At 41.6% G+C, this 18,766-nt stretch overlaps 1 protein-coding gene across 2 annotated transcripts in view; it reads right to left on the bottom strand.

Annotated features, from left to right (window-relative positions):
- Positions 1-18,766, bottom strand: part of LOC124552408 (plectin-like) — a 219,495-nt gene that overhangs the window by 140,729 nt on the left and 60,000 nt on the right. Inside the window, exons 4-5 of one of the 2 annotated variants that reach the window (XM_047126671.1) lie at positions 16,547-16,844; positions 7,831-8,070 (exon numbers count right to left, since the gene is read on the bottom strand). In XM_047126671.1, the coding sequence (XP_046982627.1) occupies positions 7,831-8,070; positions 16,547-16,844 (538 nt within the window). The remainder of the gene's footprint in view (positions 1-7,830; positions 8,071-16,546; positions 16,845-18,766) is intronic. The other variant, XM_047126672.1, reaches the window with a different exon arrangement.

Raw genomic sequence — 18,766 nt, 5'->3', positions numbered from 1 at the left:
GGTAGTAATATACACTACTGGCCATTAAAATTGCTACACCACGAAGATGACGTGCTACAGACGTGAAATTTAACCTACAGGAAGAAGATGCTGTGATATGCAAATGATTTTCAGAGCATTCACACAGGGTTGACACCGGTTGCGAGACCTACAACATGATGACATGAGGAAAGTTTCCAACCGATTTCTCATACACAAACAGAAGTTGACCAGTGTTGCCTGGAGAAACGTTGTTGTGATGCCTCAAGTAAGGAGGATAAATGCATACCATCACGTTTCCGGCTTTGATAAAGGTCGGATAGTAGCATATCGCAATTGCGGTTTATCGTATCGCGAGATTGCTCGTGTTGGTCGATATTCAATGACTGTTAGCAGAATATGGAATCGGTGGGTTCAGGAAGGTAATACAGAACGCCATGCTGGATCCCAATGGCCTTGTATTACTAGCAGTCGAGATGACAAGCATCTTATTCGCATGGCTGTAACACATCATGCAGCCAGGTCTTGAATTCTGAATCAACAGATGGGGACCTTTGCAAGACAACAACCATCTGCATGAACAGTTCGACAATGTTTGCAGCAGCGTGGACTATCAGCTCGGAGACCGTGGTTGCGGTTACCCTTGACACTGCATCACAGACAGGAGCGCCTGCGATGGTGTACTCAACGACGAACCTGGGTGCACGAATGGCAAACCGTCATTTTTTCGGATGAATCCAGGTCCTGTTTACAGTATCATGATGGTCGCATCCGTGTTTGGCGACGTCGCAGTGAATGCACATTGGAAGTGTGTATTCGTCATCGCTCTACTGGCGTATCACCTGGCGTGATGGTATGGGGTGCCATCGGTTACATGTCTCGGTCACCTATTGTTCGCATTGACGGCACTTTGAACAGTGGACATTACATTTCAGATGTGTTATGATCCGTGGCTATAACCTTCATTCAATCCCTGTGAAACCCTACATTTCAGCAGGATATTGCATGACCGCATGTTGCAGGTCCTGTACGGGCCTTTCTGGATACAGAAAATGTTTGACTGCTGCCCTGGCCAGTACATTCTCCAGATCTCTCACCAATTGAAAACATCTGGTCAATGGTGGCGGAGCAACTGGCTTGTCACAATAGGCCAGTCACTACTCTTGATGAACTGTTGTATTGTGTTGAAGCTGCATGGGCAGTTGTGCCTGTACACACCATCCAAGCTCTGTTTGACTCAATGCCCAGGCATATCAAGGCCGTTATTACAGCCAGAGATGATTGTTGTGGGAACTGATTTCTCAGGATCTGTGCACCCAAATTGCGTGAAAATGTAATCACATGTCAGTTCTAGTATAATATATTTGTCCAATGAATACCCATTTACCACCTGCATTTCTTCTTGGTGTTGCAGTTTTAATGGCCAGTAGTGTAATATGTTTACTAATCTTTCTGACAGGTTAAACAATGGAAAATCTGAGACACTGGTCATGTGCGTGTGAGTTGTGGTTATATGTGTGTGTGTGTGTGTGTGTGTGTGTGTGTATGTGTGTGTGTGTGTGTGTGTGTGTGTGTGTGTGTGCGTGTGTGTGTTTCGTCTACTTTACAAGAAGGCGTTTTGGCTGAAAGCCCACATGTTAAGCAGTCTTTGTTGTGCCTGTCTATGACTCAGCATCTCTATATGGTGATGAGCAATCTATTCTTTTCATAATAATCTCTGACAGATTAGATACACAGCGAATTGCTGTGTATGAGCCATTCACCTTTGTTACCAACAATCTCCATCTTATCAGTCATGTAAGTGGCCTGCACATTGGAGCCACTGGGGTCACACCTGCGGATGACAGCCAGAAGACCTCAAATGCCTGCCGGGCCAACAGACAGCAACATTAGTGCCACCAGAGGTCAGTGGCCTCATGGTCCTGCTTGCTTCTGTGGGGTCATGTGCCATCAATAAACCCAGCCACAAGTAGGGCATTTCCACTAGTGCCAAGCTGAGCCAGGCCAGTTCATTCCTTTGAGTCTTCTGGATGAGGAACCAACCACTGTAGTGGTCCAGAGTTCTCTCAATCTCCGCTCCCATGATACTGCCTGTGATGCAACCATTGGGTACCTCAGGCATTGCCAGGACGTGACCTCTATGCTGGAGACTGCAGTGGACTTAAATACTGCCCATCATCCTTACTCTGTGTTGTATGAGGGTGAGTCAAATGAAAGCCTTAAATATTTTTTTAAATATTATTTATTGTGCAGAAGTGCTACAAAGCTGTATCACTTTTCAACATAAGCTCCCCAACACTCAATGCAAGTCCTCCAGCGCTTACAAAGTGCATAAATTTCTTTAGAAAAAAATTCTTTTGGTAGTCCACACAACCACACCTGCACCACCTGGTGCACCTCTTCATCAGAATGGAACTTCTTTCCTCCCATTGCGTCTTTGAGTGGGCTCAAACATATGGAAATCACTTGAGGCAATGTCTGGTGAGTATGGTGGTTCAGGAAGACACTCAAAATGAATGTCTGTGATTGGTTCAACTGTTGTACAGGCAGTGTGGGGCCTTGCACTGTCATGTCGCAAAAGGACACCTAGGCATGTAATGCTCCAAAATGGCACCTTTTTCATCCCAAAAGAGAGTCAGCATAACCTTCCCTGGTCATAGTTCTGTTCGAAACTTCTTTGGTTTTGGTGATGAGGAATGGTGCCACCCTTGCTCGCTCTCTTCGTTTCCGGTTGATGGAAGTGAACCCAGGTTTCATCCCCAGTAACGATTCTTGCAAGGAAGCCATCACCTTCTCGCTCAAAGCGCCGAAAAAGTCCTTCACAAGCATCAAAATGTCATTCTCTCATTTCAGGAGTCAGCTGCCGTGGCACCAATCATGCAGACACTTTGTGAAACTGGAGCACATCATGTACAATGCGATGTGCTGACCCATGACTAATCTGTAAACATACTGCAATGTCATTCAGTGTCACTCGGCAGTTTTCCTTCACTATGGCTTCAACAGCTGTGATGTTCTGTGGAGTCACAACACATTGTGCCTGACCTGGATGAGGAGTATCTTCCACTGAAGTCACACCATTTGCGAACTTCCTCCATTTGTAGACTTGCTGCTGTGACAAACATGTATCACCGTACTGAACCTTCATTTGTCGATGAATTTCAATAGGTTTCACACCTTCACTATGCAAAAACCAAATAACAGAACGCTGTTCTTCCCTGGTGCAAGTCACAAGTGGGGCAGCCATCTTTATACTGATACTGTGACGGTATGTGTGCATCTGCACTATGCTGCCACCTACAGGCCATTCTGCATGCTGTTTGTGGCACGCTTACCAACTTACAGGATAACGGCGTGAAATTTCGATTTGTTATTACAAATTTAAGGTTTTCATTTTACTCACCCTCATAGCTCTTCAACTCCGAAGTGAGCTCGGACTTTGTTATTTACGGATATCTGCCCAGTTATGGACTTACATCAATCAACTGATGAACAAAACTTTACTATGAACGGTTCTTGTAAAAACTCACTCCAGAAAGGAGCTTTTTTGTTTATGTATTCTTTAATAAAATTGTTCTGCTTTGTTTATCTGGGCTGTGTTCTCATTGCACCTCCACCAGTGCGGGACATATCACAAGTGACTGGAAGGGTGATGACAACTGGATGTGTCATAACAACAGGCAACATGTAATGGCTAACAGCACATGGCCAATGGTTAACATATAATGGTAACGTGTAATAGCTAATATCACATGTCTAATGGCTAACAGTTAACAGCTAATCTGTTAAGAGCAAATAGCAAATGGCTAACAGCAAATGACTTATAGCAAACAGAATTTCACATATGCCAAATGTAATGAGTAATGCATAACAGATGATGGATAAGTGGTAATGGGAATTGGGAAATGGGTAATGACCTATGGATAACAACAAGTGGATAATGAGCTATGGGTAAGAGGCCAAAGGAAAGTGGGTAAAAGAGAATGTGTAACAGGTATTTGGTAATGCAGAATGGCCCACGAGTAACAGACAGTTAATAATGGGTAATGTTTAATGTATATTGAGTAGTGGCAAAAAGAAAATGTGTACCAGGTAACAGGAAGTGGGTAACAGGCATCAGGTTACAGGTAGTGTATACCCAATAACAGTAAAAGAGAAAGAGGCAACTGGAAACTAGTAATGGGTGACATGTAATAGGAATGTGTAATAAGTAAGGGGAAATGGTAATGAGCAACTGGTAACAGATAATGGGTAATATAGGGGGCAGTCAAATGAAAACAAGACAGACGGAAAAATGCAAGTAAACTGTTTATTATTTCAAAAGTAATTGTCATAACTGTTAACACATTTATCTCACTGTGAGACAATACGATCAATGTCATCATAGAAAAATATTTGTGGTTGCCTACGGAACCATGAGTGTATCCAGGTGAGCACCTCTTTGTCCAAAGCAAATTGATAGTCAGGAATATCTTCCTTCAGGGCTCCAAAAATATGAAAATAGCACGGAGAGATATCAGGACTGTACGGAGGATGTGTAAGGGCTTCCCAGCGAAGCTTCTGCATCGTACTTGAAATAATCTTGACAACCTATGGATGAGCATTATCTTCCAATGGAATGATGCCATCCATCAACATTCCTGGGTATTTGGACTTGATAGCACACTCCAACTTTTGCAAAGCGCCCATGTACCGCTGTGTGTTAATTGTGGCACCATGTTCCAGAAAGTCAATGAGCAGGGTGTTTTTGGAGCCAATGAGAAACGTCACCATCACTTTCCCACAGCTGGTATGCCTGTTTGTTTTGACTATGCAGCAGAATTTTCACTTGGAAGCACTTACATATCCTTCATACATTCCTAATCTTTCCCCGTGTGGTTTCCATATTTTTGGGGCTCTGAAAAAAGAAATTTGCGGCTGTCGATGGTTTTGGATGAAGTGGTACAATCCTGGGTATGATTGTGCTTCCGTAGTCAACTGCAAACATTTTTCCATGAATGCATTAGCTGTCTCATCTCACAGTGAGATAAATGTATCAATGTTATGGTGATTATTTTTGAAATAATACACAGCTTATTTATGTTCTTCTTACCATTCCCGTTTTCATTTGATCTCCCCTTATACATTTCTACTGAATAGGATGACCTGTAACCACACATTTGCAAATATCTCACAAATGTCTTGTTTTTGGGCCATGTTTACCAGAATATTTTTGCACTTATTATTGTATACTTTCAGTTGTGTCAGTTTTCGGTATTATGAGAGCCACCCCAAAGCTAATGTCTCCCATTTGCTCTCATGGTAACTACAGCAGATACAGAAAGCACAGTAATGCCATTAAATACAGCACAATTTCAGCTACATACTGTCTTTTCCAACATTGTTTCCACCTTCTGTTATCCACTTCTCACAACAATGAACAAGAGCTTCCATGCTGTGGTCATCAGGACATGAACCAGCTGAGGTTAGTCACTCTTCTATAGCCTTGAAGCTAACATCTGACTCTGGAAAATATTGAGTCAGCTACTCCACCGTTCACAGGAAGTCTGATGGTGTCAAATCAAGAATGTACATTTGATGTGATAAGACAATTCAACCAAATTTGGCAATGAATTCCACACTTGCAGAAGTGTTGTGGGGCTTGGTATGGTCAGGCTGTGAGCAGAAGTTTGTCTTCTTCACTGGCCTGTCTTTTGAAATTTGCATTTTCCGCCTAGTCAGTGTAACCTTGTAATGTTCTGAACTGACAGTTACTTTAGGCTCCACAGCACACAAAATATTGAAGAACTATGTCCTTTCCATTTCAGGATACTGTGCACATCACTTTGCCTGCAGATGAATATGTCTCAAACTCCTTGTTTGTTGCAGAATTTACATGTTGCCACTCTGTCAACTTTCTTTTGGGTTCTGAATTGTAATAGTGACATCGTGTCTCATTCCTGGTGATGATGGAGTTCAGAAAACTGTATTGTTCAGCCTCATATTGGTCCAGCAGATCAAGACATATTCCTCTTCTACATTTTTTTCTGGTCTTGTGTAAGCATCTACTGGAGCCATTTCACACACACTTGACAATATTCAAGGTCGCATAACATCTCGTCAAAGGCACTGCACCTGACATTCAACTGTGCAGTTCAGTCATAATCCACCAATCATCACACACAAGTTCATCTAAGCACTAATCTTTACAGGGAATGGCAGCTGATCAGTGTTGACTGGGGCAGGACTTGTCATGTAGATCATTTTCAGACCAGGTTTCAGTCAGTGCATTCAGCAATAAGAAATTCTGCAACAACGGAACACATGGGCCTTGATGTCAGATGCCAGTTTGGAATGCTCCCTTACTGCCAGTATTTGCTAAAGGACAGCAAAACCAACAGGACATTAGTAGGTAGATTCAGAAATTAGAACCATCTCAACATATTCTTGCTCAAACATTCAAAGCCAAAACAAAACAGTAGGAGGCATCTGTCTTGGAATTCCCCTTGCAGGTATGGTGTTCCCTGAACATGGAGTGTGATAAAAAAGTAACTTTGTCCCGTTCAAAGTAACCCCCTCAGATATAACACTCTTGTGCCAGTACCTTTAACAATCTTGGAAGCATTTCTGGAACTCACTTTTTGCTATGGTGTTCGTCTCCTTCAGAGAGTCCATTTTTACCTCTTCAATTGTAGCAGAACAACGCCCTTTCCTGGTTCTCTTCACTCTCAGAAATAGAAAGAAGCCACAGGGGATCATATCTGGTGAACAGTGGCTGAGGCAACATAACTGCTCTCTTTTTTGCCAAAAAATCACAAACGAGAATTGAAGTGTGAGTGGGAGCATTAATGTGATGCAGTTGTTTTTGCCACAATTCTGGTTGTTTTCTTTGTAATGTTTCATGCAAACAGTGTGTAACTTCCAGGAAGTATTCTTTACTGACTGTATGACCATAAGGCAGGAACTCATAATGCACTATCTCATTGCAATCGAAGAAAACAGTGAGAAGAACCTTCACATTTGATCAAACTTGTCGAATTTTTTGCAGCCTTGGCTCTTCAGGCAGTTTTTATTGGGATGTGTGGGCTTTAGTTTCAATGTCGTACCTGCACACCCATGTTTTATCACCTGTTCTTTAGAAGTTCTTGGCTGCTGTTGACTTCATTCAGCAATTCTCAATCGTTGTCTCTGTGATGTCATTTTTGGCCGAAATTCAACAAAATTGGAAAAAAATTTGCTGCTACACATTTCATGCCCAAAACATCCCAAAAATTGCTTGACAGAATCGTTTTCTTCACTTCTTCCACACTGTTGTCAGTAATTTATATGCTAGGGCATCCAGGGTGATCATTGTCTTCAACATCTTCTTGACCCTCTTTGAAATGTTTTTACCACTTATGAATTCTTGTCTTATTCATGTTAGATTTGCAAAAACCCAAAACCAATATTTTGAATGTGTTGCTACACATTAATCCATTTTTAAAGCAAAATTTCATATAAACTCTTTGATCTATCTTTTTTTAAAGTAAAAATTCGCTGAGCACTGGAAAACATGTATATCCTTTTCAACTGTCAACAATAAACCAAATATTCAAAACAAACACCAGGAACAAGTGTACCAACAAGATAAAAAAGTTTGTAAATTAGATGTATAAAACTTGCAAAATTAAAACATTCCAACTACTTTTTGATCACACCTCATATTGTGGAACAAAGCTATGACTTCCACTGAAAAGGCCATCCACAGATGGGGATGAAACATTATGTGTATCAAAAAAATCAATTTGACTGGAGCTCAGACCATTTTGATAGCTGTATCATTTCCAGCCGAGTAGGCTTGCTTTCTGTGCCCACACCCCCCCCCCCACTCACCTGGCAGCGCCGCTCGGCCTCTCCGTCACTGTCACCTTCCGGCAGCTCCTCGTCCTCACGGTCCTCATCTCCCTGGCTCCGTTCCTCTGCGTCTGCATCTATCTCTTCGCCGTGCTGGCCGAGGCGCACCTCCAAGCGCCGCCTCGCACGTCGTTCACACTGCAGTTCACGCCGCAGGCGCTCCAGCTCGGCAGAGACAGCCGCCATGGCACGGTGCCTTGCTTCCCTCTTCACATTCACCTGTTTCACAAGAAACATCAGCCTACAGAATATTCATAAGTATATAAATTACAAGTGCTGAAATAAACTAATACAAATGCCTACCTAATGTGGTGCCACACCACATTTTGTTTGCATAATAGTCTGAATCATCCTTATTTTTGTTTAAGCATTGTTTACATTCACCTTACTGGTGGGGAAGGTTGGGAGGGGGGGGGGGGGAAGGGGGGGTTGGAGAGGGGAGAGTGGAGGGCAAATTGATGCTCTTCAGCCTTTTAATTAAACACCTTTAAGATTCCTTTTGATTAAACACCTTTAAGACTTAACACATTGTCTGCTGCAGATGTGCTTGCAACATGCTCAGCCAAACACAGCATCATTATCACCTAACACATCCACCTGTGCTAAGTAGGCTGCATTTGGGGTTCTACCTGAGCCGGGTTTAGCCAAACAGCTTCCCTCGCCATCTGCTGAATAGCTCTGGAATGCTTACTGTGACATCTCCCTCTGTCGATCAAAGACTTGTCAGCACACCAAATGTAAATAGTTGTGGGTGTAAAAATTAATTTTGGCTTTGAAGCTTCTCTGTGAATTTGCTGTTGTTAGAAATTCACAGAGATGTAAAGATGGCGTTTGCTTCAATAGTTTTTGAACGGAAGTTACTATCACTTTCACATTCTTCAGATGTGGAATAACTATCAATCACATCTTGTGTTTAAACATAAGAGTGTAATATTACACCTGCTGACTTAGGAAAGCTTAAAATTGCTGCTTTCAGACTGTGGATAAATTTTCATTTACTTCAACATCGAGTAATTCATCCTCACTTTCACACTTTGTACCTCCATAATCTCTTACTCAGTGCAGCTGTGACATCTCCTCATTTTATTTATGGAACAGATGTTGAGGAAAACAGGAAAATGTAAAGCAGAGTTAAATGCAGCAAAACGGGATCACAAGATATAAATTTTCCTGACACAAGTTAGTGGTCAGAACTGTGAAGTGTTACTGAAACATGGAGCAAAAAATTTGCCATACATTTAAGTTCATCAAGGGCATTCAGATTCCTGTGTGGTGGCATATCTAGGCTCATCGTTAGTGCTCAGGTGCAGTGAGGAGTCCTGAAATAATGAGTCGCTAGCACTGAAGTGAAATCTGGAGGCTGCACTTGAACTTGTCAGCAGCGAAGAATGACGAGTTAAGGTGTCAGTATCTGTCAAAGTGTTAATATGTAATAATAATTTCAGAAGTTAAAATAGGTGGTGATGCTTATGGCACAATGATGGTGATGTGATATGTTCACAGCTATTCATAAGCACCCCCGGGGTGCCTTTGTGAATTCTCTTTTGAACTGAGTAATCCACTTACTCAGCACCTTGTACTTCTCCAGAACACAATTCACAATACTTTTAAACTTTGTCCATAATGTCTCTAAGTCCATCACACTGGTGCTACCAGGAGTATTCCAAAACTAAGTTCCATTTGGCAATAAAAAGAATAAGCCCATGAGGGAAGGATTTAATTGAAAGTAATATTTTGCTATATATCTACATTACTTTTCCAATAATTGCCGTTCACATCTATACACTTTCTGTAATGCTGAACCAGCTTCTTTAACCTCTCTGCATAGTAGACTGCTACCTGGTAATTGAACTAATTGGTAACAACAGTCTTGAGTTCATCATTTTGAAATTGTCCACCCAGAGACTTTTTCAAATGGAAGACGGTGAAAAAATCATGTAGTTCAAGATCAAAGCTGTACAGAGGGTGCTCAAGAAGTTCTCACCGTAAAGCTGGAATCTTCCCCTCAGTTTTGGCAGCCAGTGATGTGAGGGTGTGTGGTTTTGTGAAGAATTATGCCAGATGATAGTTTCCTGTGGCATTGATTTTGTACTGCACATCTCAGTTTGGTTAGTGTTTGATAGTATATATCAGTTGTAATTGCTAACCCATGCTCCATGAAATAAAAAAAGGGCACCTTTTTCATCCCAAGAAATTGTAGCCATCATTTTTCAGTTTGCAAACAAAAATTCCTCAAAATTTTTTGGTTTGGGTGAACTTGAATGACATCAGCCCATTGACCATCGTTTGGATTTGTGTGCTGGTGTACTACATCCACATCTCATTGCCTGTAACAATGTGAGAAAACAAATCATCACCATCTTGCCTATAGCACTCCAAAAATTGTCACACGGCATGCATTCTTTGCTCCCTGTGCTGATCTGTAAGCATTTTTGGAACCCACCTCACACACAGATTGTGATATCCAAGCTGTTCAGTGACAATCCTGTAAATTGGGGTTTGAGCAACATTTTTGAATTCATTACTCAGACCACCAATTGTCAACTGCCAATCACTTCAAATTTTTTGGCTGATCAATGATGTCGTCGGTCTGAATACTGGGCGTGCCACTCAACTATTCACTGTGAATGTTTGTTCGGCCATTTTGAGATTCTCGACACCATTTTCAAACTTGTTTGAACTCATTATTTCAGGTCCATACATTAGGCACTGCACATGAAAGATTTCAGCAGCTGAAGATCCTTTTACCAGCAAATATCTAACCACACAGCACACTTCACTACTGGTAGGATCTATGATTGTCTCAACCATTGTGATCTGCTCTTACTGACTGGCAAACAACTGAATCAAAACAACACAGCAGTAGCTTCCTAAAGAGTCGGCAGACGGGGCTGCGTGAGTGAAACTTCATTCAGACTTACCATCAGTTACAAATTGGTCACCGGACCTTAGTTCTGGAATATGCCTTGTAGCTGATATCAATTCAGAGTCTAACTGGGATACCAACAACTGCTTATCTGTTCTTTCCAGCAAAAATACTCTACTAGCACTAGTGGGCAGACATGTTGGAGCTTGTAGATATTTTTATTAATTTTTTTATTTTTTTATTATTTATTTGTCTCTTGTTCCAGTGATCCATGTTGTGACACTATCACAGGATATGGAACGTGTCAATTTTACAAGCTTTTGTCCAGAATTTATGGTAATACATAAAACAAAACAAGAACAGTAAACAGTAACTTAGGTCCCACTGCAAAAAATTCATTTTAGAGACAGATAGAGATTACAAAACAAAAACAGTAAACAGTAACTTAGGTCCCACTACAAAAAATACATTTTAGAGATAAAGATTACAAAATAATAAGTGTTACACCGAAATAAATATTGCAAAATATATGTTTGCAACAAAAATATTGGGTATTACAAATACAAATTTGGACATACATTTGCGATTTACAATACAAGAAATGTTAAACACTGTAGTTCATGAACTCTTCTATTGTATAAAATGGTCCTTGCAATAGGAACTGCCTTAAGGTTTTTTTTAAACAAGAGATCACCATCTACCAAACACTTAATTCTTAAAGGGAGGACATTAAAAATCTTAGAGCCACTGAAATGGACTCCTTTCTGCACCATATTTAGATTTGGCTGTTCATAGTGGATATCATGTTTCGTTCTAGTATTGTGACTGTGATATGCACTATTCAGCTTAAAGATGGATTTTTCTTTCCTTATGAAGCACATCAAAGAGAATATATATTGCACAGTGGATGTAAGTATTTCAAGCTTCTTAAAAAGATTCCTGCATGTGGCTCTAGGATGGACTCCACACATCATCCTTATGGCTCTTTTTTGTACACACAGTACTTTTTTAGCCTGTGGCTGATTTCCCCAAAATATAATTCCAAATGCCATAATTGCATGAAAGTAACCATAATACACTGACTTCATGGTTTCCATATTTCTGTCAGAAGAAACAATGCGCAATGCGTATGTTGCTGAACTTAGTCTTTTGCATACATCCAGGATGTGGTTTGACCAATTCAGTTTGCTATCAATATGCAAGCCTACATATTTTGAGGAATCTACCCTGGTTATTGTCTGCTCACCTATTTTTACTACTATTTCCTCATCTTTGGATGTTGTGTGGAACTGAATGTAGTTTGTTTTACAGTAATTTAAAGAAAGACCATTTATGTTCAACCAGTTCACCATTTCATTTAAAACTTTATTTGCTGTAACCTCAAGTTTATCTACTGAATTATCAATAAATAGTGTAGTGTCATCAGCAAAAATGGTGAATCTAGAATATTCCATACAGAGAGGGAGATCATTTATAAATACACTCCTGGAAATGGAAAAAAGAACACATTGACACCGGTGTGTCAGACCCACCATACTTGCTCTGGACACTGCGAGAGGGCTGTACAAGCAATGATCACACGCACGGCACAGCGGACACACCAGGAACCGCGGTGTTGGCCGTCGAATGGCGCTAGCTGCGCAGCATTTGTGCACCGCCGCCGTCAGTGTCAGCCAGTTTGCCGTGGCATACGGAGCTCCATCGCAGTCTTTAACACTGGTAGCATGCCGCGACAGCGTGGACGTGAACCGTATGTGCAGTTGACGGACTTTGAGCGAGGGCGTATAGTGGGCATGCGGGAGGCCGGGTGGACGTACCGCCGAATTGCTCAACACGTGGGGTGTGAGGTCTCCACAGTACATCGATGTTGTCGCCAGTGGTCGGCGGAAGGTGCACGTGCCCGTCGACCTGGGACCGGACCGCAGCAACGCACGGATGCACGCCAAGACCGTAGGATCCTACGCAGTGTCGTAGGGGACCGCACCGCCACTTCCCAGCAAATTAGGGACACTGTTGCTCCTGGGGTATCGGCGAGGACCATTCGCAACCGTCTCCATGAAGCTGGGCTACGGTCCTGCACACCGTTAGGCCGTCTTCCGCTCATGCCCCAACATCGTGCAGCCCGCCTCCAATGGTGTCGCGACAGGCGTGAATGGAGGGACGAATGGAGACGTGTCGTCTTCAGCGATGAGAGTCGCTTCTGCCTTGGTGCCAATGATGGTCGTATGCGTTTTTGGCGCCGTGCAGGTGAGCGCCACAATCAGGACTGCATACGACTGAGGCACACAGGGTCAACACCCGGCATCATGGTGTGGGGAGCGATCTCCTACACGAACTTGCTGTTCCAACAGGACAATGCACGTCCGCATGTATCCCGTGCCACCCAACGTGCTCTAGAAGGTGTAAGTCAACTACCCTGGCCAGCAAGATCTCCGGATCTGTCCTCCATTGAGCATGTTTGGGACTGGATGAAGCGTCGTCTCACGCGGTCTGCACGTCCAGCACGAACCCTGGTCCAACTGAGGCGCCAGGTGGAAATGGCATGGCAAGCCGTTCCACAGGACTATATCCAGCATCTCTACGATCGTCTCCATGGGAGAATAGCAGCCTGCATTGCTGTGAAAGGTGGATATACACTGTACTAGTGGCGACATTGTGCATGCTCTGTTGCTTGTGTCTATGTGCCTGTGGATCTGTCAGTGTGATCATGTGATGTATCTGACCCCAGGAATGTGTCAATAAAGTTTCCCCTTCCTGGGACAATGAATTCACGGTGTTCTTATTTCAGTTTCCAGGAGTGTATAATAAAAAGTAGGGAGCCCAGATCTGAGCCCTGCGGCACTCCACATGTGATGGTACCTCATTCTGAAGATACTGAGACACCATCTTGACTATCGACTACAACTTTTTGTTTACTGTTTGACAGTTATGAGTCAAGTCATTTCCCTGCTGCACCACTTATACCGACATGTGCAGCTTTTTGTAAAAGAATTTGGTGATTTACACATTCAAATGCTTTTGTTAGGTCACAAAATATGCCAATCACTTTCAGTTTTTTGTTGATGGAGTCCAAGAGTTTGCCAGTAAATGCAAATATTGCATCTTCTGTTGACAAACCTTTCTGAAATCCAAACTGACTTTTGCTGAAGATGTTGTGTTCACTGAGATGCTTAACTATGCCGGCATGCATTAGTTTCTCTAAAACCTTTGAAAAGCTTGTCAGTAGTGATATTGGCCTATAGTGAGCAGTATCCGTCTTATCCCCCTTCTTATACAGCAGTTTTACAACTGCATACTTAAGCCTCTCAGGAACTTTTCCTTGCTTAAGTGACGCATCAAAAATGTGGCAAAGGACTTTACTTACATGGCTGGAGCAGTATTTTAATAATTTGTTAGAAATGTTGTCAATTCCAGCAGAGGTTTTACTTTTCAGGGATTTAATAACTCTTTCAATTTCTTGAACAGTGACTGTTTTTACCTTCATGTGTTGTACTGAACCAGGTATTCTAGCTTTCAAAAGATTGATGGCTTGCTTCATGGACCCCTGTAAACCTATCATTGATTCCATGTTGTTACATCAAAGTAGTTTACACCTGCAGACAGGCAACTCAACGAACAATTTCCAAAGTGAGGGGCTGTCATTATGCCTTCCCAGGCAGCTACAATTAACTGCATGCAGATACCTTGCCATGAAACAAATGGTGTCCATGTTGTGCATATGTAATGTAAGTTAAAAACTTCGAGAGTTATTCTGTCCACTGATCTATGTCTCTCTTCTGTGTGTCTTGTAGCTTTCACACTGTCATATTCTCAACCCTCAGCGCTGTATTGGTTATGAGGATGGTATGTGGGATGCTGCTGGTAGCTGTGGATGGTGACTGGGGTGTCCGCTGTACTGGAGAAGTATGTATATGGAAAAGATGTGGGATGTCTATGTGGGTTGGAGCTACCATTTGGGATGTGATGGGTAGGGTAGAGTAGGTCATGGCAGGAAGAAAGCGGAGATTACACAGTAGACATGACAGTGTGGTTGGGGAAGGCAGTAGAAATTACACAGGTAAAGGACATGGAGCGTTTTGAGATGGGGGGAATGTGGGCGTGTTGCTAGGCACACAGTAATAGGCCAGACTCTTAAGTATGGAGGAGACTGTGGGCTACTGGGATTCAAGTTTACAGGAGGTGAAGGAGAGGCAAAGGTGTTCTAGATGTTTGAGGTGGGGTGGGAAGTATATCAGCTGGATGATGGTAGATCATTAATATATAACAAGAACCAGGAGGACCCAATATTAATATATTTGTACACTTTAAGATGTAACTAATGAAATAGGAAGTTAATGAACTGCCAATACCAACATACTATAAACTGATCGATACCACCCACATGACTGATTCAAAATACTGATTTTTTCTGTAATAGAGAAACAATATTCCGTTTGAGAATATTGGTTGTTAGGCAGCTGACAAATATAGATAAATGAGAGTTTATTAGTCTATTTCAAATCTGTGGACATAATTTCATATTTATAACTGCAGTGATGGTGATTTGATAATATGTAGGAAATAGTTCAATATCATGAAATTCTGTGTTTTATCCAAAAATTTATGTTTCTCGCAAAACTAAATACATTTTATTAAGTAAGTAATGTATAAATGTGAGCAAATGTTACAGCTCAAAATCAGAAAAAAAAATGTGTAAAAGAAATCCAAAATGTCACTAGTGCAAGAAGTATACATTGATGTGGTAATATTATGAATTACAAATAGAAAAACTGAATAATTTGTAAGGTCAGAATCTTTGTAGAAACACTATGATGTAATAGAGTTAACTGGGACCAAGTTTGTGGTACTTAAAGGTACCACAGTGATTTATTATAAAATTGTGCAGGGTGTCGCAGGAGGAATGGTGAGTATTAAGAGAGATGACAAGAACAATCATTCAAAGCAAGAAAGTCTAGTAAACATGGGCTCTAAAATATTTACCTTAAGAGTTATGAGCACTTCTTCATTTTCAATACTGTGAAACAAATCTCTTCTACAGATCTGGTAGGATAGACCAAAAATAGAAAAAAAAGGCCAGCAAGAGAATGTTCTAAGGCACATATCTTAAAATCTATGTGCATTTGTTCATCTTCACTGCTGTCAAACACATTTATTCTAATGGACAAGTGCTACTAGCTCTTGAGTTGAATGTTTTAAAGCCATGCTTACCGGAAATTCTTTTCTTGTTTTGGTCCGTACTACCTCTTCCCAAAACATGGAAAGCAAAGACCACACAGTCAAAGAGATTTGTTTCAGTATCTACATTTGCATCTTCATCTATACTCTGCAAATCACCCTGAAGTGCACGGCAGAGGGTACATTCCACTGTACCAATTATTATGGTTTCTTTCCGTTCCTTTCACGTATAGAGTGCAGCAAGAATGAATGTCTGAATGCTTCTGTGCATGTAGTAATTATTCTAATCTTATACTCACAATCCCTATGTGAGTGATACATAGATTATAGTATATTCCTAGAATCATTATTTAAAGCTGGTTCTTGAAACTTTATTAATAGACTCTCTTGTGATAGTTTATGTCTGTCTTCAAGATTCTTCCAGTTCAGTTCCTTCAGAATCTCTGTGAAACTCTACCATGGATCAAACAAACCTGTGACCATTCATGCTACCCTTCTCTGTATACTTGTAGTGCTTTTTCCCCATTCTGTAAATGCTGTTACCGTGTGGGCACACTCTGGATTCCTTCAACTTCTAATACCATTAAAGACATTGAAATGAATGCACAGGTGGGTGCCTCGACTAGACACGAACCCGGACACACGGGATCTAACCTCACGCTTGAAGAGTTCCAGTTCGGCGGCCTTGCTGGCACTGAGAGTGCGGCGCTCGTCCGCGACACCGCTCGCGCGTTGCTGTCCCTGCTGCTGTTCGCGCTGCTGTCCCTTCTCCTGCTGCTGTCCTTTCTCCTGCTGCTGCCTCTGGTCACCACTGGAGCTGCTGTCTCCCTCAGTGGCAGGGGGCGACCTCTGCGACGGAGCAGCCTGTTGCGTGACAGACGTCTGCTGCAGCCACGGCCGGTTCTGCCTGGCTCGCGACTCCTCCTCGCGGGACGGAGACCGGCTGATGCTGCTGACAACACCGTCCGTAGTGGTGAGAGTGGGAGAAAGATTGGGATTTTATCATGGAATGACCATGAACTCATCAGTGACGTCCTTTCCACTGTCACAGCTGCTCACCAACAGAGTTCACCAGCAATCTGCTATCTCTTAATTTCATTCATCAGCTTCCATGGTATAATTAAACTCAATAATGTGTCACATTCAGTTTAGTGTACAATTTGATTCCCTTCTTTTTGCAGATTCTGATCCACCACTTTTGCGTAGAACACGATCCACAAAGTCAAATGGTTCAAATGGCTCTGAGCACTATGGGACTTAACGTCTGAGGTCATCAGTCCCCTAGAACTTAGAGCTACTTAAACCTAACTATCCTAAGGACATCACACACATCCATGCCTGAGGCAGGACTCAAACCTGCGACTCTAGCGGTCGGGCGGTTCCAGACAGAAGTGCCTAGAACCACTCGGCCACTCCGGCCGGCCTCCACAAAGTCAAATTTTGGTTGTGTATCTGCAATTTCTGAGTACTGTGACACTCTTCATACACATATGTTATTTTGCTATTGTCATTTATTCATGAGTAAATATTCATTTAATGAAAAAAGTACATCTTAGTAACTATAATAATAATACTAACAATAATATTAACTGCTATGTAAACAATGCTTTTATATTAAAATGAACATAACTCTATATGTATATCATGTGATATTTATATGGAAAAGAAGTATGAAAAACATGAAATAGTGTGGATTACCACAAAGCTTGACCGCAAAATACACTCCATTACAGAAGGGCACACTCATTACAGGAACAGTGAGTGACTGACTAAAAAGATGCCTTGTCAACATTCAGGACATTTTAAATTGCACAAAATCTCAGTTAGAAACTGATAGCCACAGTTGAGCAATAATTCTGACCAAAGTGACTCCAAATAAAGACTGGGATCACTCCACTGAATTTCAAATCTACAGATCTTAAATACAAGCCCACTGGCATACCCTTTTTGCCACCTCACTCAGCAGCAGAAGATGGTGAGCCAGGAGAAAGCTGTACCCACAGAGGTTACATTTTACAGGCGATTAATCTCCTTTTAACATATAAATTAGCCAATAACATTTAGAAGCATGATGAGGTACAAAATATAGAAGGAAGGAAAGAAGCAGATTATCCTTCAACATTCCATCGCAGACAGTGTGACTGGAATGAGACAAAACAGCTCAGACAAGTTTTACGTGTGAAAGAGTTGTACATCTATTTCTCACCTCATCCCTGCCACATATCTCAATTAGTAGATGTTGAAGAATGTAAGCTACTCATCTCACTCAGATAGCATACACAGTTGGGTAATACTGAAATAAAGTAGAATGTACTGCTGTAGATATTTAGTAGTTATTCAGGTAGCTAACAGATCAATATTTAACATCTCACTGACAATGAGTGAATTAAGGATGGTGCGCTGACTCAAGTGGATATGGATGGGAAAGAGCCTCTGCTGTGGTGTTAAGTGAAGTTATTTTAGAAGATCACAGAAAGCCTAAATGTTTACAGCTGCAAGAGTATTTGATTCCTGCATCCCCCAATATCCTACCTTTGGTGTTTATATTAGCTGTTGCTGCCAGGGGTCACCATATTTGTATTATAATTAGTATTAGCATTACTAGTAGTAGAAGTGGATTACCACAAAGCTTGACCACAAAATACACTCCATTACAGAAGGGCACACTCATTACAGGAACAGTGAGTGACTGACTAAAAAGATGCCTTGTCAAGTGTATGAAGTGTATGAAGAGTGTCACAGTACTCAGAAATTGCAGATACACAACCAAAATTTCCCACTGAGATAGGCTACCTGTCAGCAATGGTATGTTTCAATGGTCATAGAAGGGCTATCCAGAAAGTAACAGACATTTTTAAATAAAAAATTAATAGT

The sequence above is a fragment of the Schistocerca americana genome, chromosome 10 (genome assembly GCF_021461395.2).
Source record: "Schistocerca americana isolate TAMUIC-IGC-003095 chromosome 10, iqSchAmer2.1, whole genome shotgun sequence".
NCBI classification, from domain to species: domain Eukaryota; kingdom Metazoa; phylum Arthropoda; class Insecta; order Orthoptera; family Acrididae; genus Schistocerca; species Schistocerca americana.
This window is presented reverse-complemented; position numbering and strand designations above follow the sequence as displayed.